Raw genomic sequence first — 23,165 nt, 5'->3', positions numbered from 1 at the left:
TCTCAGTCACTATTTGCTCGTCTAATTCTTCTTTCGATGTAACAAGCAATCGAAATATGTCATCTTCTGTCCTCAATGTATGCAATCTGATTGATAGCTTCGCACCTGCAAATGTTATTTATTGTTACTGCCGTTTAAAATTCTGAGAGCAATATATAACATGCTATGGAAACGATATCATGCAAACAGTCAGGGATAAAACTTAACTTTTCCTTTATAAAATGGATATCATAACACACACCTATGTTGCTTATCATATTTGATGCGTTTGCATAGAGAAATGATTCATAAGATTTGAAATTGATATTTACACTCCATAAGATGCTTAGTGTAACCCGTATCAAACTATAAATTTTATCGCTTTCTAATCGAAATAATAAATGTGAAACACTTTCACATTTTCATCGTGTTTGACAATAATTTGAGCCAGTAAGCTGTCCTACATCATTCACTAGCCGACCTCCATGGTGGGACGGTTACATAACACACTACGATGCCAGGGGCTCCAGGTTCGAGCCTGGGTATGAGTGTTCTTTGTGAGCAGAGGCCAAACCACAATTTTTTATCTGGAGAGGTGGTCAAGTACCAGGACAAATGTGCCAATAATAATAATATAGTGCTGGTAGTGGTAGTAATAATAGTAGCATTAAAAGACGTTAATATCGTCGGTACAAGTCGGTGCTACAGCATTTGTAGTTGAACAAAATATTTGAATTATTTTTCCAACACGTTCAATTTCATATTAGCTAATAATGGATTGTGGATTGATTGGATTGATTTGGTGTTTTAAGTCCACTTTATGCACAGTAAGGCTAATCGGGACTGGACCTACAGTTTAAAGTGGGATCCGAACCACTATGTGCCTCCACCGGGTATCGAAACCGGGACCCCTTGATTACAAGGCAACGACGTAACTAATAATGGAAAACAAGCACACGAACTGTAATTTTGAAGGACATGATATATATGACGAATAGAGACCTGCACAAGACCCGGAAAAGCCCGACTCTGTGGCCAAGTGGTTAGCACATCGCGCTGCGACGCCAAGGGTCCCGGGTTCGAATCCCGGTCGGGCTTGGTTGTTTGTGAATGTCCATTCATCAATTTCATCATTTCATCACTCATCCCCATCTTCGCAAATTAGCCAAGAGGCACAAAACGCGAAGTAAAATAAACTAAATCAATCAATCAACCCGTCTGCAAGGAGGCGCGCCTACAAGAATATGCAACACGCACGTCAAGCCCAGGTGTTCGAAATCGCGCAAGCGAGCTTCACGTCACAGTTGTGCACAGGCATCGATGCCTGCCAGGTTTTTCTATTATCCGGGTCTTAAGAAGACCCGTGAGACTCGATGTAGTTCTTGCAAGTAGACTCGAGCACTGCTGTCAGTGTTGCCAACGGCCATTATATTTCACTACGCATGGAAATATTTGAATTTCTGCTAGGCGCAGGTGCCTTGACGTTGTATAACCATTGGCGTAGCAAGGGGTGGGTGAAGTGGGCGACCACCCTGGGCCTCGCGCATGTAGGGCCCTCGCATCCTATGAGGTTCATACGAAAAACGTAATAAATGGAAGTGAGAAAGATAGAAAAGGCTAAATTTTGTGGGCAATAAAATTAAAACATTTTTTTTATCTGGCTTTATATTCTAGTTTAACGTTATAATTTGAATGAATACGTCAAATCAGAGGCGGGCGAGAGCTCTAAACCTAAGGGGCCCCAAAATGTCAAAACACCGCCTCCAGATACATGAGTCACGCAGTCACCGTTGCCAACTTTTAGATTCTAAACTGTTCTAGGAGCACTTAAAATGTTCATCACTTTTATCAATTTGACATTTATTCCTTGGTAGAAAATATTTGTATCACTCACACCCAGTGGCGGCGATTGGGTTCCAAAACTAGGGGGGCAAGCACAGTTTAATTTTCCTTGGTACATGACGTTAGCGTGGTGCAAAAGTGGCAAAAAGTGTGGGGGGGATTCACCCTCTCGGCCCGCCCCTAATCGCCGCCACTGCTGACACCTGTAAAGGGGTACGAACCAAGTTTCGCAAAAAGTGCCATCGTAAATATTTTGGAACTTTGTGTTACTGGTGGTTGTTCTACATTATACTTTTGGGGGGGTGCTCCCCTATGGCTCAGTGGTAGTGTCGTCGCCTTGTAATCAAGGGGTACCGGGTTCGATACCCAGTGGAGGCACATGGTGGTTCGGATCCCACTTTAAACTATAGGTCCAGTCCCGATTAGCCTTATTGTGCATAAATTGACCAAATAAATGAATCAATCAATCAGACAGATTTTCTCTCTGGTGTAATTTTGCCAATTCAATATCCGAATTAGTTGCTCAAGATCCCCCCCCCCTGAACACAAAGGCACGATGGTCCATAAAATGGAACATGAAATCAGAATTTGCATTATAAAAGGCTTTTGAATATTGTCATCTCTTTCAACAAATCGTCGTTCGCTCATGTTGTTGTAACACCAGTAAGCCTTGTTTCCATGATATGAAAAACTCAATATGCTGACCAACGCAGAAATTTATTTTATTTTAAAACATAAACTAAACGTAACGTTTCAACCTTCTACTTCTAGCAAGGTTTTCTTCAGACTCTATACCCAGTACAAAAGAAAATGTTCTTGCTAGTTATCTAGTTCTACAGACCGCATTGATAGTAATACGATGCAAAATATAATTATTGTTAGCTTGTATCTTCATACGGGTGCAAATAGCAGGCAATGCTATTTACACATTTCAACAAACGAACAACGTAAAAATGAAACCGAGAGGAGATTTACGATTTCAAGACCAGAAAAGTGACATAAAATGAACAAGACACACAAACCTATTTGAAGACCTTCGGAACAAATTTGGAAAATGTGTGGTAGTTGGTTTGACATAATAATGAAACTAATTTGAGAAGTTACAAAAATCTTAGGTACAGTGGCGTAGCAACATATCGCGAGGCCCTGGGCGAGATTAGAACGCTAGGCATCGATATACAGTCATCAAGGAAACGACAGCAAATTATTATATTTATATAATAGCCTATAATAATAATTAATTTCTGACGAAAATTATATTTAATAGTACGCGACAGAGAAATTTACACGTGGCAGAGCTACATTAACACGCTGCTGGAATTTTCATTAACCAAGGCAGTAGTAATAGTACGTTTTTTAAGATGTTCTTTAGACAGTAAGACAACTGAAATATCACAAACCATGGCTTAAGTAGAAAATATCGAAGGACGCACATAAAATGTCTGTGCTTGATAGAGCGGGGGGAAGGGGCTGCGCTAAACCACAATCCTCTCTAGGGGCCCAAAGTATCTACATTCAAGGTCTTCGACACAATCGGTTTCAACATCAACAAATCTTGAAACGATAGTCATTTGCACCATAAGTGTGAAATCTTTGGTGTAATCAATTGATACAGCTAATTTGACATTTTTAATTAGCAATTTTGACTTTGTTGCACATTAATTGTAACAGTTTACTTTGAATTTTAGGTCTTAGATGATACTAATAATTGTGAATCTCATTTTGTTGTTACGTATTAATGTTCTTGTAATATTAAATATTTGACGCAGTGGCGTAACAAAATCGTAAAGTATGCGTCCGCAAGAAACAAATTTGGGTCCCTCAAGTACAGTCAGATTCTTCCAGGAAATGTATATAATTACTTAGAATGGCTGATTGTGGCTACACTTCCATTAATAACTATACAAATCGATGCTCTACCTTTGAATTTTCACATATTACAACATATCTTTCTTTGACATTTATGTATTCAAAAGAAGAAAATACAAATACTTACTTATCCACTTCCCCGCCCTTCTTAACAGCTGGGTGGATAAAAATAATGTTTTTTTTATATTATTTAATATTTTTTATTTAAATCGATCTTTTCTTTTGCACCGTACACATAGACATATTTTTTAAATAGAAAGGCTTTTTCTGATAAACGGCCGTGCAGAATATTTGAACAGTTTGATTAAAGCAAATAACTAATTACATGTAAATATGCATTTCTCTGTTTCTGGAACTGAACATAATGAACCTGATATGAAAATGTTTGTTAAGTGTGTTAATGAAACTATTATAATTTCAGTAACTTTTCTTACAGTAAAAATAGAAATTCTGGATTTACTTTATATTTTTAACTTAAAATAATATTTACAGTCTTTGTAGCCGAATTTTAGAGGTTTTAATGATAGTTAGCCAAATATCAGCTGCCATATTTATTTACAGTTTAATGAAAATGACACTATTTACGGCTTAACATGATTAGTATTTTGTATATTATTCTATTTAAAAAATGTGCTATTTTTGCTTATAAAAATTATTCAATTTTAAATCAAGGGAAATATAAGTGTTTTTTTCAGATGACATATTACATTTATTTTCGTATGACGTTCACCCCAACAGGACATATATTTTTTTTCCTTTATTTCCTTTCTTAGAGCATAATAAACACCATTAAATGAATACGAGATTAATTTACTTTCACAAAAAGTTATTCTGATATCTACAAATTTCTTGTGTACATTATTCTGTCATTTTATTTAAAGTGATTTCAATAAGTGATTTTTTAAAATAGAATTCCCCAATTTAAATTTTGATTTAAATCAAACCACCTTGCTTAACAGAAAGCTGGCTTCTGGGCAGCGAATGACACTTTTACATTAGATCTTGCCCTTTCTCGTTCAAGAGTGAAATTACTGAGTCCGGTAAATTTGGGCTGAATCATACCATTCGACACTAGCTTCCAGAAGTTTTTCCTAAGTTTCGATTTTGAGAAAGATAGTTCTTTTTTTCGTGGTTGTTACTTGAAGAGTAGGAAACAAACAGAAGGCGGTACAGGATACAGAGAACACTGGAAGCTAGTGTAGCGCTATCAAGGAGAAGAAACTTTGCCAAAACACTTGATTTCAGATTTAAGCATATTCCTGAAACGTAAAACTTTATCAGGATATTCTGAAGATAAATCATCTTCGTGCCCGTTACAGAGGGCAATAGCTGCATCTGAAGTTGTAGGAACGAAGGAAGAATTGCTAATATTATCCATACCCTTCTTCAGTTTAAAACACCGGAAGCATTAAATGCCTCATTCTTTGCTCCATAGCAGTTTGAGGTGCTTTATCATTAACACATTAAAATCGTGTAAGCTGTGCAAGGTCACGAGACAGAAGAAAAGCCAAGACAAAGCGCTTTCTATTCAACAAAATAATAATTGGATAAAATTATTGACCAAGCAATTTTTGCGTTAATGTTTCACATGAGAATTGAGAATTGTTTTGACTTTTTGGGGCCCCTTAGGCTTAGAGCTCCCGCCCGCCTCTGATTTGACGTATTCATTCAAATTATAACGTTAAACTAGAATATAAAGCCAGATAAAAAAAAATGTTTTAATTTTATTGCCCACAAAAATTAGCCTTTTCTATCTTTCTCACTTCCATTTATTACGTTTTTCGTATCAACCTCATAGGACGCGAGGGCCCTACATGCGCGAGGCCCAGGGTGGTCGCCCACTTCACCCACCCCTTGCTACGCCAATGGTTATACAACGTCAAGGCACCTGCGCCTAGCAGAAATTCAAATATTTCCATGCGTAGTGAAATATAATGGCCGTTGGCAACACTGACAGCAGTGCTCGAGTCTACTTGCAAGAACTACATCGAGTCTCACGGGTCTTCTTAAGACCCGGATAATAGAAAAACCTGGCAGGCATCGATGCCTGTGCACAACTGTTACGTGAAGCTCGCTTGCGCGATTTCGAACACTTGGGCTTGACGTGCGTGTTGCATATTATTGTAGGGGCGCCTCCTCGCAGACGGGTTTTTTCCGCATCTTGTGCAGGTCTCTACATGGAGCTGAGGATACCAGTAGTAGAATATGAAACTAATTATGCTCTCAAATACAAAGCAAATATTTTGAAAAATCCACAAGCCTATTGGATTTTACACTTAGCAGTTTGTCCAAAAACTAGCCTCTGGTGGACATTACGAATTTGATACTACTAATCAGTTCAGTAGTATACAGTATGATATGCCAGATTTGTAATTGTACTGTTCCAGACTGGAAGAGAAAACACACAAGAAAAAGATTTTAGCAAATTTGATGATTGCAAGATTAAAAATATTTATCTTAAAAATGGACGTGATGTGATTTTTCCCTCGTAAAAATTATAATCTGGACATAGCACAAGATGATTTTCTTAAATTAGATGAGGCTTACACTGCTTACAAAAGAGTAACTGAAGGAAACATAGGTGTATACTATACTCCCAGTGAATTCAAGGCACACAGACCAATGTTTGTCATCAACACGTCAAAAAGAAAACAAGTAGTAGTCAATAATAGAACAAATATCAAAATTGTATGTGAATTCCATGAGTCTCTGCCTGACAACTATTTATGTAGTGTTATTCTTATTGCAGAGAAGACTTTTCCTTATGATGTGAAGAATGAGAGAGTCACAGAACGATTTCAGTTGCTAAAAAATTCTTTTTATTTACTAGACTAGATTAGACTAGTCTCTCACATAGGATGCCTCAGAAGTTTTTTTCTTAATATTAGTAATCAAAATAATATTAAAAATCTACGTTAGGTATAAGCAAAGCAGGGTGTTTTAAAAATAACTAGTAATCAAGTAGTCAGTAGTCTTCATATCTAAAACAACTGCCTTGGCACCATTCTCAAACAAGACTAGTCACCTGTTTGGAGCATAAGTTAAGTACACTCTCAACCAATCAACATGACGCTGAGGGTAGAATATTCCCAAGCTAGATATTCAAGAATGTTAATTACACAAATACGAGGGTTTAGAATTCGTAGCATGGTTAGACAATTTGCTATACCTTGAAATTAGCTAAATCCACCAGAAGATATAAAAATATAGCTTAATTTTGGCCAAAATAGACCATAGTATCAATTGGCCTTGGACAAGGTTGTTGCCAGGAACAACTGACTCCTTCTACTAATGTATGAGGTTAGTATCTAAGTATTCTTTAAATAAAATCTTCTGAATCAGTACTATATATTAAGCCCCATTTTTATTTTTGTACCGTCACGGATAACCAGGGAAATATTTTATAATTCTTCCTTCTTCGCTAAGCCACGAACTTCACAAGAAACTAGGGACTAAATATTATCGAATGTGTGAGGTCAGTATCTTAGTATTCTCTAAAAAAAATTCTATTTTCGTACTTTCTACTAAGCCACTTTTGATTTTTGTACCGTCACGGAAAACCAAGCAAATATTTTTTTTTAATTCTCACTTCTTCGCTAGAAGAGGACACGCAGTTTACAAGAAACTAACGACGAAATATTATCGAACGTGTAAGGTTAGTATCTAAGTATTCTTTAAATAAAATGTTCTATATTTTTACTTACTACTAAGCACCTTTTTTGTTTTTGAACCGTCACGGAAAATCCGGGAAATATTTTTGTTAATTCTTAGTTCTTTGTAAGACACGCAGTTCACAAGAAACTGTGGACGAAATATTATCGAACGTGTAAGGTTAGTATCAAATTATTCTTTAAATAAAATGTTCTATATTTGTACTTTCTACTATAAATAGTGGTACAAAATGGTACATAAATAGTACAATATTTTGATGTGGATAACTTAGCCGAAACTGATGATGAGGTTGAGACGTTACTCTGTAACCACACAATTGATTTGTGGTTTTCGACGGTAAATTGAATGGTACAAGAATTATTATTAGCATTTTTGAGTAGTACAAAAATAGTACAAAATTTGGCAAATGAGTTCTAATGGTACAAAAATATGGGGTTACAAAGTAACGGAGCCGAAAAGGAGGCTCTCGCTCTACCTTTTCCAAACGAATGACGTCACCACCAAAGTTGTTTTGTTTTCGCGTGGAGTTGAAATACCAATGTGACAGCGGGAAGCGCATTGAGTGTCTGTCGCCTCCTTCAGAAACATGTTGATTCTTGCACTTATCAGCTGTGCTGTTCTCTGCGTCTCGGCGGAACCGCGTGAGTACCAAAAAGGTTTATTTCACTGTGCTTATTATTAGTCATTACAGTTCAGATTGTGGATAGATTCTGCGTAGGTTAACTTAGGTATGTTGTTCATGGAATTCTATGCTTGGAGTGTATTAGCTTGTTGCATTTGGTTGTTTCCAAACGTTTCGTCTATGAAACTACTTTTATTACTGAAAGGCTCCAAACCGCTGCAATTTACGAGCACCGTAACGTCCACAAAGTACTTTTTAAGTGCATCTTCGAAAATCAATAATTTCCGCGGTTACGTTGGCAAAATCTCCAAATATATCTTACACCAATTTTTCATTCATTCCCTGTACAGCGTCAACGAAGTTATAAATAAAGTGTTTTATACAGGGTATGTTGATACACCTGTAGATTGAATTGTATATTCTGCAAATATGCTGTATAAAGAAGCAAAGTGCAGTGAGTGTACACCTTACAAGAATCGTCAGCGACAATCGGTCCCACCGGATCCCTGTAACACCCTCATCCCATTTGTCCGAGTAGTGCATGAGGCTACATTTGCCAGAATATCACTTTAATAATGCAAAATGTTAGTTTCCATCCTTAGTATCTTGAAAATAATATAATGTAAACGTACCTAGCTAATGCTACCTCAAATGATTTGATGTATATAGGATTAATTATTTTAAAAAACGCTTTTCTCGTATCAATCGAAAGCCCTAACATGGAGCTATTCTGCAAGGGATAGGACGTTTTCAGTAAATTGCCGAATCTACATATTTCAAAGGAAAGCATTACTCACTTTTTATTTTCGCTAATTATAAAACGTACGTACCTTATGTAGAAGAAGCTGACCCCCGTAGTGGACGCCAGGGGTCCCGTGTTCGAATCCCAGCCTGGGCATGGATGTTTGGGAGTGTTCATTCATCAGTTTCATCACTCATCCACATCTTCGCAAATTAGCCAAAAGTGGCACAAAAAAGCGAAGAAAAAAAAAGCAAATGTAGAATGGGAACAACTTAAAGGAAATGTTCTGTCCCTGAACTCGTTAAAGAACCAAACTAAAAAGGGTTGTGGAAGGAGAAACCGAAAACTAGTTTAATGAAATGTGGATTAAATACTAGAATATGAAAATATAATCTGGTTCCATTATTTTACACTCAATTTTTTCGATCTAACGCAGTTTTATTTTCGGTTTTCCGTTACGTTATCTAATAACTAAGAGTTATCAACTTTTTAGCTAATAAGTGTAATTAGTAAACTTTCTGCTTTAGTAACTTGAACGATGGCAATTTCCAAGGGGGAGAGGTCGACCCATCCCCTTCCCAAAGCCCCTGATTGGACATCATCATAATCAATCTTTCCAAGGATAAGATCGGAGCTAAGTTGACGATTGTTGTCCTTAACCACGTAATTTCCACATGAAATAACATGGAACTGTTGACAGGCGAAAATACCAGAGTTCTTAAACGTCCAGTTCCAGAAACCACAGATTCTAATGGGTTCTATTGGGTTTCGGAACAGGACCACAACTTTTTTTCCTCGCACTATTTAAATTCAGTCCAAGTTGCATATTGTTGTATACCGTATTTAAATTCCGGAAAATGGTTTCGGGACCGAACTGAAATACTTTAAAGCTAAAAAGGTGCTTTACTGTCCAGAACCCATTTACGCTTGTTGAGTTTATTTACAATTGCTGAACCTTTAACAACCCTGGAAAATACAATAAACCCGGATTAGGTTACGATTCGACACCAAAATCGTTTCCGGATCTACTGGGCGTAAATCTGCCTTTGCGTTTTTAGCAAGATGATTTCTGTCGAGAGATTTCAAAATACTGATAACATTTCGGATCGAGCGAAGGTAGGAACCTCGGTGCGAGCTAGTGTTGCCCACGGGACGAGACGAGACAGGCTTTTAAAAATTCGAGACGAGACGAGATTGTTCTTGTATCCCGAGACAAACGAATATTTTCGAGACGAGACAGCATTTCCACGAGACGAGACAGGCCAAAGTCTCGTCTCGTGGGCAACACTAGTGCGAGCTCATTAGAAAGGTACCTTGCCATAGTGAATGTGATTGTCACCACCCTCCTGCTGCCCCTTTTCCCTGTATCCATTGACTGGAGGATGCCCCTGAGTTCACCCACCCCTATTCTCCTGCTTGGCAGTCAATGTGGGTAATGTTATTGAAAGTATTTTATCTTTCTTTTTATATGTGGTGTTTTAAGTAGGCGTTGGTTTCTACTAATAAGAAAGATAGAAAAAGTTTGCGGTTCACATCACCCTTTGGCGAAATTCTCAACTATTTATTCTGGCATTCCTAAACCCGAAATTTCATTATCGCAGCAACAAGAGATTGGATTATTATACATAGTCAGTTCAAAATTTTCTAACTTTTGTTTGGTTGTTGATCTCTTTGTGCAAGTCTTGAGTAATATGAGATCTGCCTTTTCTTATCCAAAGCAACTAAAGGTAGAGGTTTGACTTGAGATTTCGAAGTATCGAGGACGCCGGTTTTAAACATGGAAAGAAACAAATAAAGAAAATTATCGCTTTCCGTTCTTTTTAATGCAAGTATTCTCCAAAATTTTTCATCTTAACTGTAATTTCATATTTTCACTTTTTTATTTTAAAAATTCCGTACCTGTTTTATGAAATACAATTTATTATATATACTCGTATTATGCCTCTTTTATGCCAATTATATGTGTATAATCACGATCAGTATTTACTATGAATGACATCTTTTTGTAGAAGTTAATTCATTTCATCCATATTTAATGAAGATATGGTCTCCACTTAGGATTTCACGAAATTTAGCGTATACCCTGTAACTTCACCACTGCAAATACGGAATTTATTTTCAAAAACTTTTAATTGATGTTGCTCTTTTGGCAGAAGAGTTTCTCTTGCATATTATGAACTTTCTAGGAAAGTGTCCGTATATCTCTCAGCATTTTCTCCATGAACCATTAAAACTGTTACTTGCTTATCTATTTTATCTTCATCAACATTCAACAGCTATGATTAGCAGACTTCCTGTTGAGCAGTAAGCTATCTCTTCGCACAGGCTGTGCTGTGCTGCGTAATCCACCATATTCTAGATTTTATAACAGCATACGTCGCATGAAGGCACGATAATACAGACGATACGTCGCATTCGTTCGAAAGGATAATTACAGACGATACTAGGATTGTTTTCGCAATTATTGTTCATATTACATTTTATTTTGCACATTTATAGTACATATTTTTAAAGTTTTTACTGCATATTTTCATGCAAATTTTCAGTGCATAGAAATCCTCAATCTAATTTAACAGATCGACCTGCCACCTGGTGGAACGTTTCAAGAGATATTTTTTTTTCTTACATCAATTGCTTCGAGTGTTCCACCTGTTACGATTCTAGGGTGTTCGGGAAAAAGCTCTTGAGTCGCAAACTGAGAGTTTCTGTTGCTTTCATTTATCACGCTGAATCAATTAAATAAAATATTATAAGTATAAATTTATGTTGGACATGTGTAAATATTCTTAAGTGATGATCCCTGTAATGTTTCCATTAAAAGAATCTAATTTAAAAGATTTAATTTTTTGACTGAAGTGCTTCTGTCCAAACACCCTAAAGTTACTTCAAAAGATTCTTTATTGATGGGAAGCTACAGAGCATTTCATGCACAGTGTTGCAAACTATGGAACTGATTAACCACTAATGTACGCTCATAAATCCCTGAAGTGTCTATGCCTATAACCGCTATTAAGCAAAAAATATCATCGCTAATGAGTGTTGAGATAACGGGCTAAAAATAATAGACCATTAATCCTCACGCTTCGTTATCTATTTGCTTCTGAAACATTTATTGGCATTTCCTTTCAGTCTATCGATACATTGGGCGTTCATGATTAGAAGGTCAAATATTCGTTCAAGTTTTTGTGACAAATGCCTTTAAGTGGCGTACTTAGAGAGGGGTTTGTCCGGCTTTAGTTTAGCTAAAGATGCTTTATACACACACAAACATTAGCATGCAAAATATTGAGTCTGTTCATTAACAGTAAGTTGGAAACATATACACTATACGTACGTACAGGTTAAATAATTAATAAGAAAGTTTCTGTTTTTCTATATCTAAGTTACTGGCGTCGTCGGGTGACTCAAGGGCAGACCATGGGCGTGAGCAGACCTTCTGACAAAGGAGGGGGCAAGAGCCTTGATGAAAGTTCAGTCGGAGAAAGAAGAGTCTCATTCCTTCTCATTGTTTTATTGTATTGATGGGTACAGCGTATATAGTACGTGTCCGGACCCACCGAAAATCACTCTTATTAGAAGAATTCCAGCATCTGTGACACAAAAGTTCTGTGTTCCCCTCCCCCTTAATTTTCCTTCTCTGTGGTTCAGACTAATTTATATATTAACTTGATTTTATACAGCAGATTCAAAACACACAATTTATTCATTTTCAATTTGTGACCAATTTATTCTGCGACCACGAATAAAATGCGCGAGTCTTAATAACAAGTAATTTGCTGGAGAACGAAGTGAGAGTCCAATTAGTACATAGGAATAAAACCCGCCGTAGTTGCTTGAAACTTTCGCCGGCTTGAAAATACTTTATTTTTAAAGAGAATAATATTGTATAATAACGCTAATAAGATTTCTCTACATTAAATTTCTTAGTGGAGGGAGGGGCAACTGCCCCCTTGCCCCTCCGTGCGCACGCCTATGGGGCAGGCAACATATTTTAAAGAGGGCTCTATTTCGGTGATGATTTTCTTTCTTTCTCTCTCTCTCTCTCTCTCTCTCTCTCTCTTTTGCTTCATTCTGTCACTATTTCCCTCTCATTTTATATTGTTTTTCTATCTTGTTTTTCTCCTTGTCTTTGTTTTCTTTACCCTTCTTTCTTTTTCTTACTCTTCCCTCTTTTCGTCTTTCTTCCTATCTCCCTTTCTTGCACTAAAAAAATTCCCTTTTTCTCAGGAGCCGACTTTTTTAAATATGAACGAACAGTGCCGATAAGCTCTTAAAACATTGAATTTATTAATTACTACCAGATTAGATTAAAAGTAATTATTTCTTGCGCCTTCCTAAAAAAGGCTCAACTGGTAATGCAATACATTCTAATATAGCCTATATGGCCGACCCTATCGTATACGATATCGCTGTAAATTTTAGAATTCCGAGGGCAAAAATTTATAATGCTTAACGATACACTGATACAGAAAACACGCAAAAATTTTAAAAAAAACACACATACTGTACTAGTTATTCTTTTTAAAAAAAAAGATAATGGAAATTTCCGTACCCGAACTCGGAATATATATAGTATATATATATATATATATATATATATATATATATATAAAAAAAAACAGAATTTAAAATTGAAAATCTGCGCCATGTATTTTTCTACCCCTGCTCGCAGCAATTCTATGTTTATTTCATTGCATCTTAAGGCTTGCTTCACATCTACGCTCAAGCAACACTCAGGTCACTCTCCCCTAACGCTCCGCTCACGGTCAGGGGGTCTCTCTCTTCTATTTCTTTCTTGCTCCTCTTCCCGGGTACGTTGGTAGGGGGCTTCGGGTAGCAGCACCCCCGAACTTTTAAAAATCTTCCGTGGGTTAAAGGAAAATTAATATTATAAAAACTCTGCAAATTATTTATTTAGAAAAGTTTACACGTGAATCACAATCTGTTTCATATTTTTTGGCTATTGAACTATAGATATGTATATACGTATAATAACCCGTGGCTTAGCAACACGTGAGGGCCAGTGCCTACGTACCCGCCACCAGAGGTTGGAAATCATCCAACCAGTTACAGGGTGACGTGTCGTCAGCACGACGAATCCCAGACGTTGTTGTAGGTTTCCATGACCGGGTTACGCTACGAATCATAACTAACTAACTACTACTCTCTAGCCTTCTTAAACCCGAAGGTTCATGTCATTCCATGTGAAATCAACACAGCCCCCAACATGACCATCTCCGATCTCCATGAAAATTGGGGAGTTGAAACTATGCACGAGTCTCGTTTGTCTTGTAATTGTAAAATTATTGAAGGTCAAAGTTCCCAGAAATTGCCCTTTCTCAGCTCGTTTAGCTATACTAAATGTGCTGAAACTCTCCTCCTATTTGGCCTAGAAAGCTGAGATAAAGTTTATTGTGCAGGGAATGGAACAAGCTTTCCAATGATATGTAACACGCCTCTCTTTGGATAAAAGAAAAATATTGTCACGTAACCTTGGCTTTTGACCTTGAAAATCTCAACACGTGTCATCTCCAAATATCGTGAAAAAAATATATTCTAAAACACATGAAAAATCAAACTGGGACTGCAATGGGATGAGAAGATACAAAATGATATGCTTAGGTGTGTGACATGAAAATGCCTCATTACAATGTATTAGGGTGAGTTAAAGTAAAGGTCCCTTAACACCCCAGTTACGCTGGGTACATTTGGTGATGATAGAAACATGCGAGGCACAGGGGAAACCATAGTTGTGTGTGTGTCAAGCAGAGGTCCACCATATTGAATTCAACTCAAACATTTTCAGTGGAAAGGGGTGATGTGAAATAGCTATCAAACCAGGCTATAAGAATTTCACGAGAAATGCACGACAAGCAGCTAACCAACCCCTCTCGTTCTCTCTGTATGTCAGGCTACACAGCCATAGACGTCCTTAGGATTTTTTCCAGGGAGGGGCAAGAAAGGTATTTTCACCAGGGGGGCAAACAAGGCACATTTTCCCAAATAATAGTGTTGTTTCCTCAAAAAAAATTGCTTAAATATGAATTGATCATATTCATGCAATAATTAACACATATTATTGTGGCTGAAATGAAATTATATGTCAAAAATATATAACTTTTGTTTGACTTTAATTTTACAGAGGGGCACGACCCCTCTTCCGGACGCCTATGTACACAGCCATGATCCCAAGTAGTCGAAGAAACAAAGTGAAGAAAGTTCAAGGTTGAATTGTGAACAATATTGATTCTAACAATAAGTTCAACAAACAATGGATACACAAGCCACTCCACTTCACATCGTGCCATTGATTGGTTTGCTTTATTTTAATTCGCTTCTTGTGTCACTTTTGGCTAATTTGCGAAGATAGTGATGATGTGGTAAAATTGATGAATGGACAGTCACAAACATCCATGCCCAGGATTCCAGCCCGGGACTCCTGGTGTCGTGGCGCGGTATGCTAACCACTTCAGTCACTTTTACCCCTAGGTGAGCCCCAGAGCCGCACAATGCGGGGACAAGGCCGGAATGTCACGGTATCCAGTGACATATGAAAAAACACCGTTCGATATTAATCTTTTTTTTTTATTGATTCATATTATGTTTAAATGTAAAGTGTGAGGTTTGGTTTATCTTGTGGAAAAATTGGTATCCGAGCCAGACGTCGGGAGTTTGGGAGACGGGTTTCTCTCAGTGACAGCCGAACTGTCACTACGGCAAAGTACATGGCATATTTGCACCAAAGTGGGTCGTCACGAAGAAAGGATGGACTTATTTTCGTCGGGACCGACCGAGGAGTCGTCGCGGAAGGCCAAAACTACTTTTCACGGATGATCAGGATAATCAGCTGGAGCCCAAGCTAGCAAGAACCGAGGACACGCCTTCTGACCGCATTTCGAGACAGTGGACCAGAGGTCATTTCCATCTCTTCGTGTTTTCAACGGACAATTTTGAATCTGGTATAAATCTGCAGGACTTCGAGTTCACCACACAGTTTTATCCAGATTTTGTAGAGAGAGCATCTCCGCACTACACTCTCGCGTGACTATTGTCTTGTCTCCGTGGACTTTGTTTTTCTTGCGTACCGTGAGCGAGTTACAGATAGTGAGTTTACCAGTGCGCTTTATTCTGTGAAGCATTTCGCGGCGGTTTTTTTTTTCCCAAGCGTAGAGTACCATAAAGATGGCCGGCTAAAAAGGTAGAGAAATGAGCCGTCGCCTTCCCCGACGCCTGCAACGATGAAAGCCAACGCCAAAACCGACGCGACCGACACGCAACGCCGCGAAGCCAACCATTGCCCGACGCCCAGAGGAACGTTTCCTGTTCGACGCCCAACAGAAGCCCTTACCAGAGAGAAAGAGAGAAGGATGACTCCAGATCAACGCCCGACAGAAGCCCAATGAGAGAGGGAGAGAGATGACTCCAGGACGACGTTTGATTGATGCCCGACACACAAGAGAGAGTCCGGACCGACGCGTGAGAACGTACAGCCGACGCTTGTGAGAAGAGAGACACGCGACGTTCTATGAAAGTGAAAGTGCCCAATATCGTCGCAATCATCCTTCGCCGCGTTCGACCTCGAAGAATATTTTCGCCGCAAAGGAACCTTGTGCAAATTCCCGCATCCAGGAAAGATGAACGATCACACAATGTAGCAGAGTCTGGTAGAGTATTCTTCAGATGGTCTATGTCCATGTAAGCATGTATTGTTTGTATCAACGCCGTACCGTAAACGCCGAAGTCTCACTGATTTGCAAAGTGACTCAGGAACCCCGAACCTAACTTCCGTGTTTGATATTTTCTGAGTAATGTTATATAAAAGGTCATTTCATGTTCATATGTAAAAATTTGATTGTCTGCATTCAGAGTTAGAAGCTCCATTCCATTACGTTAATGTTTCGTGTAAATTGTCAAAGTGTGCTCCATTTTTGTGTAACCGACCGCCCCGTCGCGTCAATTAGCTTCTCAATAGTTGACCGATTAGTCTTTTTAATTTGTGGAAAGCGTATTTTATATTGCAAAGTCGTGCGGGTGTAGTATTATTTATTGCATAATTGTTTTTGATGTAATTTTTGCTCGCGCCGACGATTGATTTGTGTATTCCGGCAGCTGGAGCCGATTAAGTTTTGCATCACTATGTAATGGTGTATTTGTTCTCAATGGACGAGAGAGGCTTATGTGTATTACCCCCGTCCGAGAAACTTGGTAAATGTCGTGCTTACGACTTGATGCGTACGTTCATTCGAACGAAAGGTTTAAGTACGCCGACCCAATTGTTTTAGATAACTGCTTTCCGAGGGCTGGCGTATGTTTGGTTTAAAAGAGCACAGGAGCGGGGAGACTAATGACCTAAATTCACGTAAAAGTTCACAAACAAAAAGGAAATGGTATGTTGATTAGATCCATGATTTGTATGTATATTCACATGTGATATTCCTCTTTAGTAATGAATGAGAGGGAGTGAGTGAGTGAGGAGGCGATGTAAACAGTTTGTTGATTCCAATATTTTTTGTTGATACAATATATTCATATTTTTACCGTTCGTCAGCGTTATTATTTGATGTTTTTCAGGTATCTGGTATAATGCTATTATACTGTTATTATTGTTCGAGTCTACATATCTAAGGTAAACCGAAAAGTGTAACATTTCAAGGTATTTATCCCCGTACTAGTACGACAATAAACGACCGTCTCAGTACCGAACTAAAGAACCTGGACCGTAAGTAAAAGTCACGACCGGTTTCCCGTACCATAATGACGTCTGGGCCCGTGCCGGGGTATGAATGATACGTCATTTCCGGGACCGCGAGTGTACTTATTACAGGAAGAAGTCCGACCTTAGATCACACCCACCACGGGAATCGGACCCGGGTCTCCCGCGTGACTAGACCATCGATGTCCATTTGATGGATTCAGTAGAAAGTTCTCCCAAGCGTATAACAAAAAGTTGAGGGCCTCCCCGATGACGCAGTGGTAACGCCGTCACCTAGTAATCAAAGGGTCCCGGGTTCGATACCCGGTGGAGGCACATAGTGGTTCGGATCCCAGTATAAACTGTAGGCCCAGTCCCGATTACTGTGCATAAAGTAGACTTAAAACACCAAATCAATCAATCAATCGATAAGTTGAAAATAAGCAATTTGATGTTGACAGCCTGATCCCTGGCAATAGCCATCACACTTTGATGCTCCATGGAGAGTTTTATTTTGTTGTTTCGGCTTATTTCAGACCATGGAAACCTCAACAATAATTTTCAGTCGCTAATATTGCATTGTTCAACTATGACAACAAGTGATATCCCCGTGCAGTGTTTGGTAAAAATGACTTTATATTCGTTTGTTTATATTCCCGATGGATATATCTAGGAAACCAGTTTCATGACCTTTAGAAAGTATTATAATAATGAACGGAAAATCTTTATATTCGGGCAGAAACTGTGGACGAGGCATTCGTGAAGGACAGACCATTCATGCGACAGCCAAGCTGCAGACACATTGCAATGTCAACAATGTCAGCGCAATTGTAACGTCAGCTTCGGACATGTTCGGAGGTGCTCCAGCTTCTTCGAGGCCTGTTTTGTTGTAATGGGTGACATTCAGCGAACAACTTCCCCCACAATTCATTGCGCCATATTTCGGGCAAACGGATCAGACCCTACGTTGAAAACAAGCAGGCAGGGTAAGCATTGTGTGTAGGGTATTTCGTGATCGTATTATGAGGAATGTGTGCGTATAAAATATAGCGAACTTTCTCCAGCCACACTCTGGATTTGACATAAGTTGTAGTCTCACCGCTTAGATAGTTTCAAAAAGAGGGTAATTAAGTATTTGAGTTGTCCAATTAGATGGTGGATTAATTGAATGCACTCTTAAGATTTTTGCAACATCTTGGTGGCGAGGCATATCCGGTTTTGTTTTTCCCTTTCCTGTCGTCTTTGATGGTTCTTGTACAACCAAGGGCGATAGAAACAGTAGGCGAATTGTCCACCATCATTTTCATTCGGTCTGAATTACACAATGTAATGACAATGAATTGTAATATAGACGTCAATAAGTAGAGAACAGTGCTTGCTTCGAACCAACATAGTTTCATTCCTTAAAACAACACAGGATGTAGAATAAGAAAGTAGTGAAAATAGCGGTGGACAATTTGCTTACCCTTACCATTACTGTACAGTCAACGAAGTTAGTAATAAGGTGTGTTTTATACAGCGTATGTTTATTCATTCCCTTTTTATGTGCAAACGTGATCACATTAGAATAGAAGGCATACATATTTCGGGGGGTCCGAACCAAGTTTCTCAATAATATAATAATAATAATAATATAAATGTTTAAATTAAAATAATTGTTATAATTAAATTCATTTTTAATTAAAATATGTAAATTTATTAATATTGCGTTTTTATAATTACATGAATACGTAAAGAGATATGGATATAAGATTATATATTTATTATCTAGCTTCCGTGTACTTACGATCGCCAAAATTTGTATAAAAACAAGAACATTAATGTCAAATAGATAAAGGATTGAATATTTATCGAATAATAAAGTATGTTAGATCCAATTGACGAAAAGCAAAGTTCCTGATTAATATTTTATGCACATTGTCATGAGTAGTAGAGTGCATAAATCTTATTTGGTACTGTCATCCAAAGCAGTAGATCCAAATATAATAATAATAATAACTCTTGCCTTCAAAGTTCATACGAGATAGATAACCATCGATTATAGTTCAATCGATACAGTATTATGCAAAAAAGTACATTTTCATTATTTTATTTTAGTAGTTGGTAAGTTTATCGGGGGGGGGGGGGGGGGGTGCGGACCACCCTAAATACATCTTTGTAGCCATATTGTATATTAGCCATATTGTTTGTGACCCCAACTTTCTACTGATTTCCTGTGAGAAATTGACGTTCGAGATGGGATACAGGCACAGTGTTTCTTTGTGCTGAAGCCGAGAGACACCAAACGTGAGTGTGTGCCGCCGCCGTGTTATTGAGGAAAGACGAAACCTGTCCCGGTCGGGATATTCCCTTTGGCTTTTTCGAGACTCCTGCCATCAAAGGGACGTTGGAAGATTTTGCCAACAAGTTTCAAGTCAAATCATTAACCATTTGAAACAGTATTGCGGTCGTCTTCCATCCAAGTATTATACAGGGTGTACACGACACGTTCGGGTCAGCGTGTCGGCATCCACAGTCGCTATCGTGTTGTTTATTCTGGCTTTATTTTCATCCCTTTTGCAACGTTCGTCCACATTGTTCGTCGTGTTTTGAACGAACGCTTTCCGGGAAGATGAATTTGACACGTTGGTCCGATTCCTTGGCCCACGAGATCACCCGACAAAGCCCTATTGAACTTTTTTCTTTGGGGATATGTGGCAGAAATTTTTATGAGGCAAAAGTGATGAACATATGAACTGAAAGCCAGAATACGAACTGTGGATGTCGACAAGTTGGCTCGAACGTGTGAAAAAATCTACTATCGTCTTAACATTCTCCGTGCGGAAATGGAGGACACGTAGAAGTGTACTGATACAAGACATATAACTTCTTGAGTTTATCTATTAATCATTGCCACCAGTTAATTTGTAATTTCGTTACTTCTGATTTATTAATAATTCAAATGTGTCAGACACTTTGTGTACACCCTGTATAAGCAATGGAGTTCCGAAAGCGAGCTTCTCTAGTTTGAATTAATCAAGACGTATTTGAGAAGTAGGCGCTCTAAAATCGGAATTTTCTCGAACGTAACTAATTATTTGATGTTGGTTCCAATGTAGAATTTTACGAGGTATGGATGGTGTCTATAATTTCACTTTCTTCAAAGTATAAGGGTCTCGCGTTTCCTAACTGTGGCGGTATTAGCCATTGCACTGTACTTCATCTTGCAGATATCCAGAGTGCACGTGTACTTTATGCACAGATAGGCTAATCCGTACAGGACCCCGTCAACTGAGGTCCAATCCACTGCGCAATGTACCTAGACCAGTGGCTGAACCCGGAATCCCTTGATTACAAGGTGCCACAGGGGAGGCTTTAGCTAACCATAGGATGGACGATATCGGAATTTTGATATCGCGATATATCGTCAAGAAAATATCGTCACAGAGGATACGATATTTTTTCCGTATCGTGATATCGGCGATATATCGCCAAATATCGTGACGATATATCGCAGACACGATATATATCGCTAAAATATGTTGACGATATATGTCGCCAAATATCGTCACGATATATCGCTGAAATATCGTGACGATATATCGCTAACACGATATCGCTAAAATATCGTGACGATATATCGTCTAGTTAGTTGATATCGCCTGGACGATATTTTTTTTTAATATCGCGATATATCGTTCAACACTGCCAACTTTCTTCCTAAAAATTGTAACCCATCAGAAGTTACAAAAGGAAACAAATGGATTTCGGGTGAAGAAAGCTGAAAGCAGTGATTGCCAGTGCACACATGGAATAAATGGAATGCCATAATTTTAATGGAAATCGGGTGGGTGACTTTGGCGGGTGATTTTGGAGGGTGGGTGGGAGGTGTAGTGTTCACTTCACACCTCTGCTGCGGCAGAGAACATGTGAGGAGAACGTGGTGCAGTGGAAGAGCTACATCACGAAATGACAACCCGAGTGGGGGGGAGGGTGCAGGGCCGGGGGGGCGGGCCCTCTTGTGGTGGTGTGAACATTGTTTGCGATAGTGCACCATAGTTTGGCTGCTGGGAGGGCTACCATGGAGGGATGTGGTGGTTGTGTGGGGGGGAGTATAATATACCCTTGGATTTTCTATTAGAGGTAGTTGATGCGAGGATGCAAGCAGGTAAGGATATCTGTGACGCAAGTATTATATAAGCGATGAGGGAGGGGGGAGGGACTTGGGTGGGTTGGAAGAATTCGGGTACCCATCGCAAGAGGCGAGCGGGTTGTCAATTAAAAACTGCGAATAAAGTTTCCTTAGAATTAAAAGTGGTGGCGCAGGTGGGGTAATTGCATAACTATGGCTAAATAGGCTGCGTGTATTTCGGAATCAGTGACGTAATGGAGATTCTATGGCATTCGACGTAGCTTTGTTGTCTTCTCGCCACTATAACCTGAAATTTTCACGGTTGTTTCTTTCGCGCTTATTCCTTCGTGTTTAATCCGTTTCGCGCTTAATATTTTCGCTCTTATTCCGTTCGCGCTTGGTGCGCCTCGCTCTTATTCCTTTCGTGCTTAATCGGTTTCGCGGTTGTTCCTTTCGCGCTTATTCCGGTGTTCAATTTTGGTTTCGCGCTTAATCCAATTCGCCGTTATTCCTTTCGCGCTTATTCCGGTGTTCAATTTTGGTTTCGCGCTTAATCCGTTTCGCTGTTATTCCTTTCGCGCTTATTCCGGTGTTCAATTTTGGTTTCGCGCTTAATCCGTTTCGCTGTTGTTCCTTTCGCGCTTATTCCGGTCTTCAATTTTGGTTTCGCGCTTAATCCGTTACGCCGTTATTTTTATCGCGCTTATTCCTGTGTTCAATTTTGGTTTCTGCTCTTAATCCGTTTCGCCGTTTTTCGTTTCGCGCTTATTCCGGTGTTCAATTTTGGTTTCGCGCTTAATGAGTTTCGCCGTTATTCCTTTCGCGCTTATTCCGGTGTTCAATTTTGGTTTCGCGCTTAATCCGTTTGGCCGTTATTCCTTTCGCGCTTATTCCGGTGTTCAATTTTGGTTTCGCGCTTAATCCGTTTCGCCGTTATTCCTTTCGCGCTTATTCCGGTCTTCAATTTTGGTTTCGCGCTTAATCCGTTTCGCCGTTATTCCTTTCGCGCTTATTCCGGTGTTCAATTTTGGTTTCGCGCTTAATGCGTTTCGCCGTTATTCCTTTCGCGCTTATTCCGGTGTTCAATTTTGGTTTCGCGCTTAATCCGTTTCGCTGTTATTCCTATCGCGCTTATTCCGGTGTTCAATTTTGGTTTCGCGCTTAATCCGTTTCGCCGTTATTCCTTTCGCGCTTATTCCGGTGTTCAATTTTGGTTTCGCGCTTAATCCGTTTGGCCGTTTTTCCTTTAGCGCTTATTCCGGTCTACAATTTTGGTTTCGCGCTTAATCCGTTTCGCTGTGATTCCTTTCGCACTTATTCCGGTCTTCAATTTTGGTTTCACGCTCAATCCGTTTCGCTGTCTTTCCCTTCGCGCTTATTCCGGTGTTCAATTTTGGTTTCTGCGCTTAATCCGTTTCTCCGTTATTCCTTTCGCGCTTATTCCGGTCTTCAATTTTGGTTTCGCGCTCAATCCGTTTCGCTGTCATTCCTTTCGCGCTTATTCCGGTGTTCAATTTTGGTTTCGCGCTTAATCCGTTTCGCTGTTATTCCTTTCGCAATTATTCCGGTGTTCAATTTTGGTTTCGCGCTTAATCCGTTTCGCTGTTATTCCTTTCGCGCTTATTCCGGTGTTCAA

The 23,165-nt window shown here is 39.0% G+C and overlaps 1 protein-coding gene across 1 annotated transcript in view; it reads left to right on the top strand.

Annotated features, from left to right (window-relative positions):
• The first annotated feature begins 7,860 nt into the window (after positions 1–7,860).
• Positions 7,861–23,165, top strand: part of LOC145997098 (uncharacterized) — a 94,435-nt gene continuing 79,130 nt past the window's right edge. The window contains exon 1 of the mRNA XM_083133725.1: positions 7,861–8,003. Coding sequence (XP_082989851.1) covers positions 7,949–8,003 — 55 coding nt within the window. The 5' untranslated portion in view covers positions 7,861–7,948. The remainder of the gene's footprint in view (positions 8,004–23,165) is intronic.

Source organism: Lepisma saccharinum, chromosome 13 (genome assembly GCF_977018435.1).
Source record: "Lepisma saccharinum chromosome 13, izLepSacc3.1, whole genome shotgun sequence".
In the NCBI taxonomy this organism is placed as follows: domain Eukaryota; kingdom Metazoa; phylum Arthropoda; class Insecta; order Zygentoma; family Lepismatidae; genus Lepisma; species Lepisma saccharinum.
This window is presented reverse-complemented; position numbering and strand designations above follow the sequence as displayed.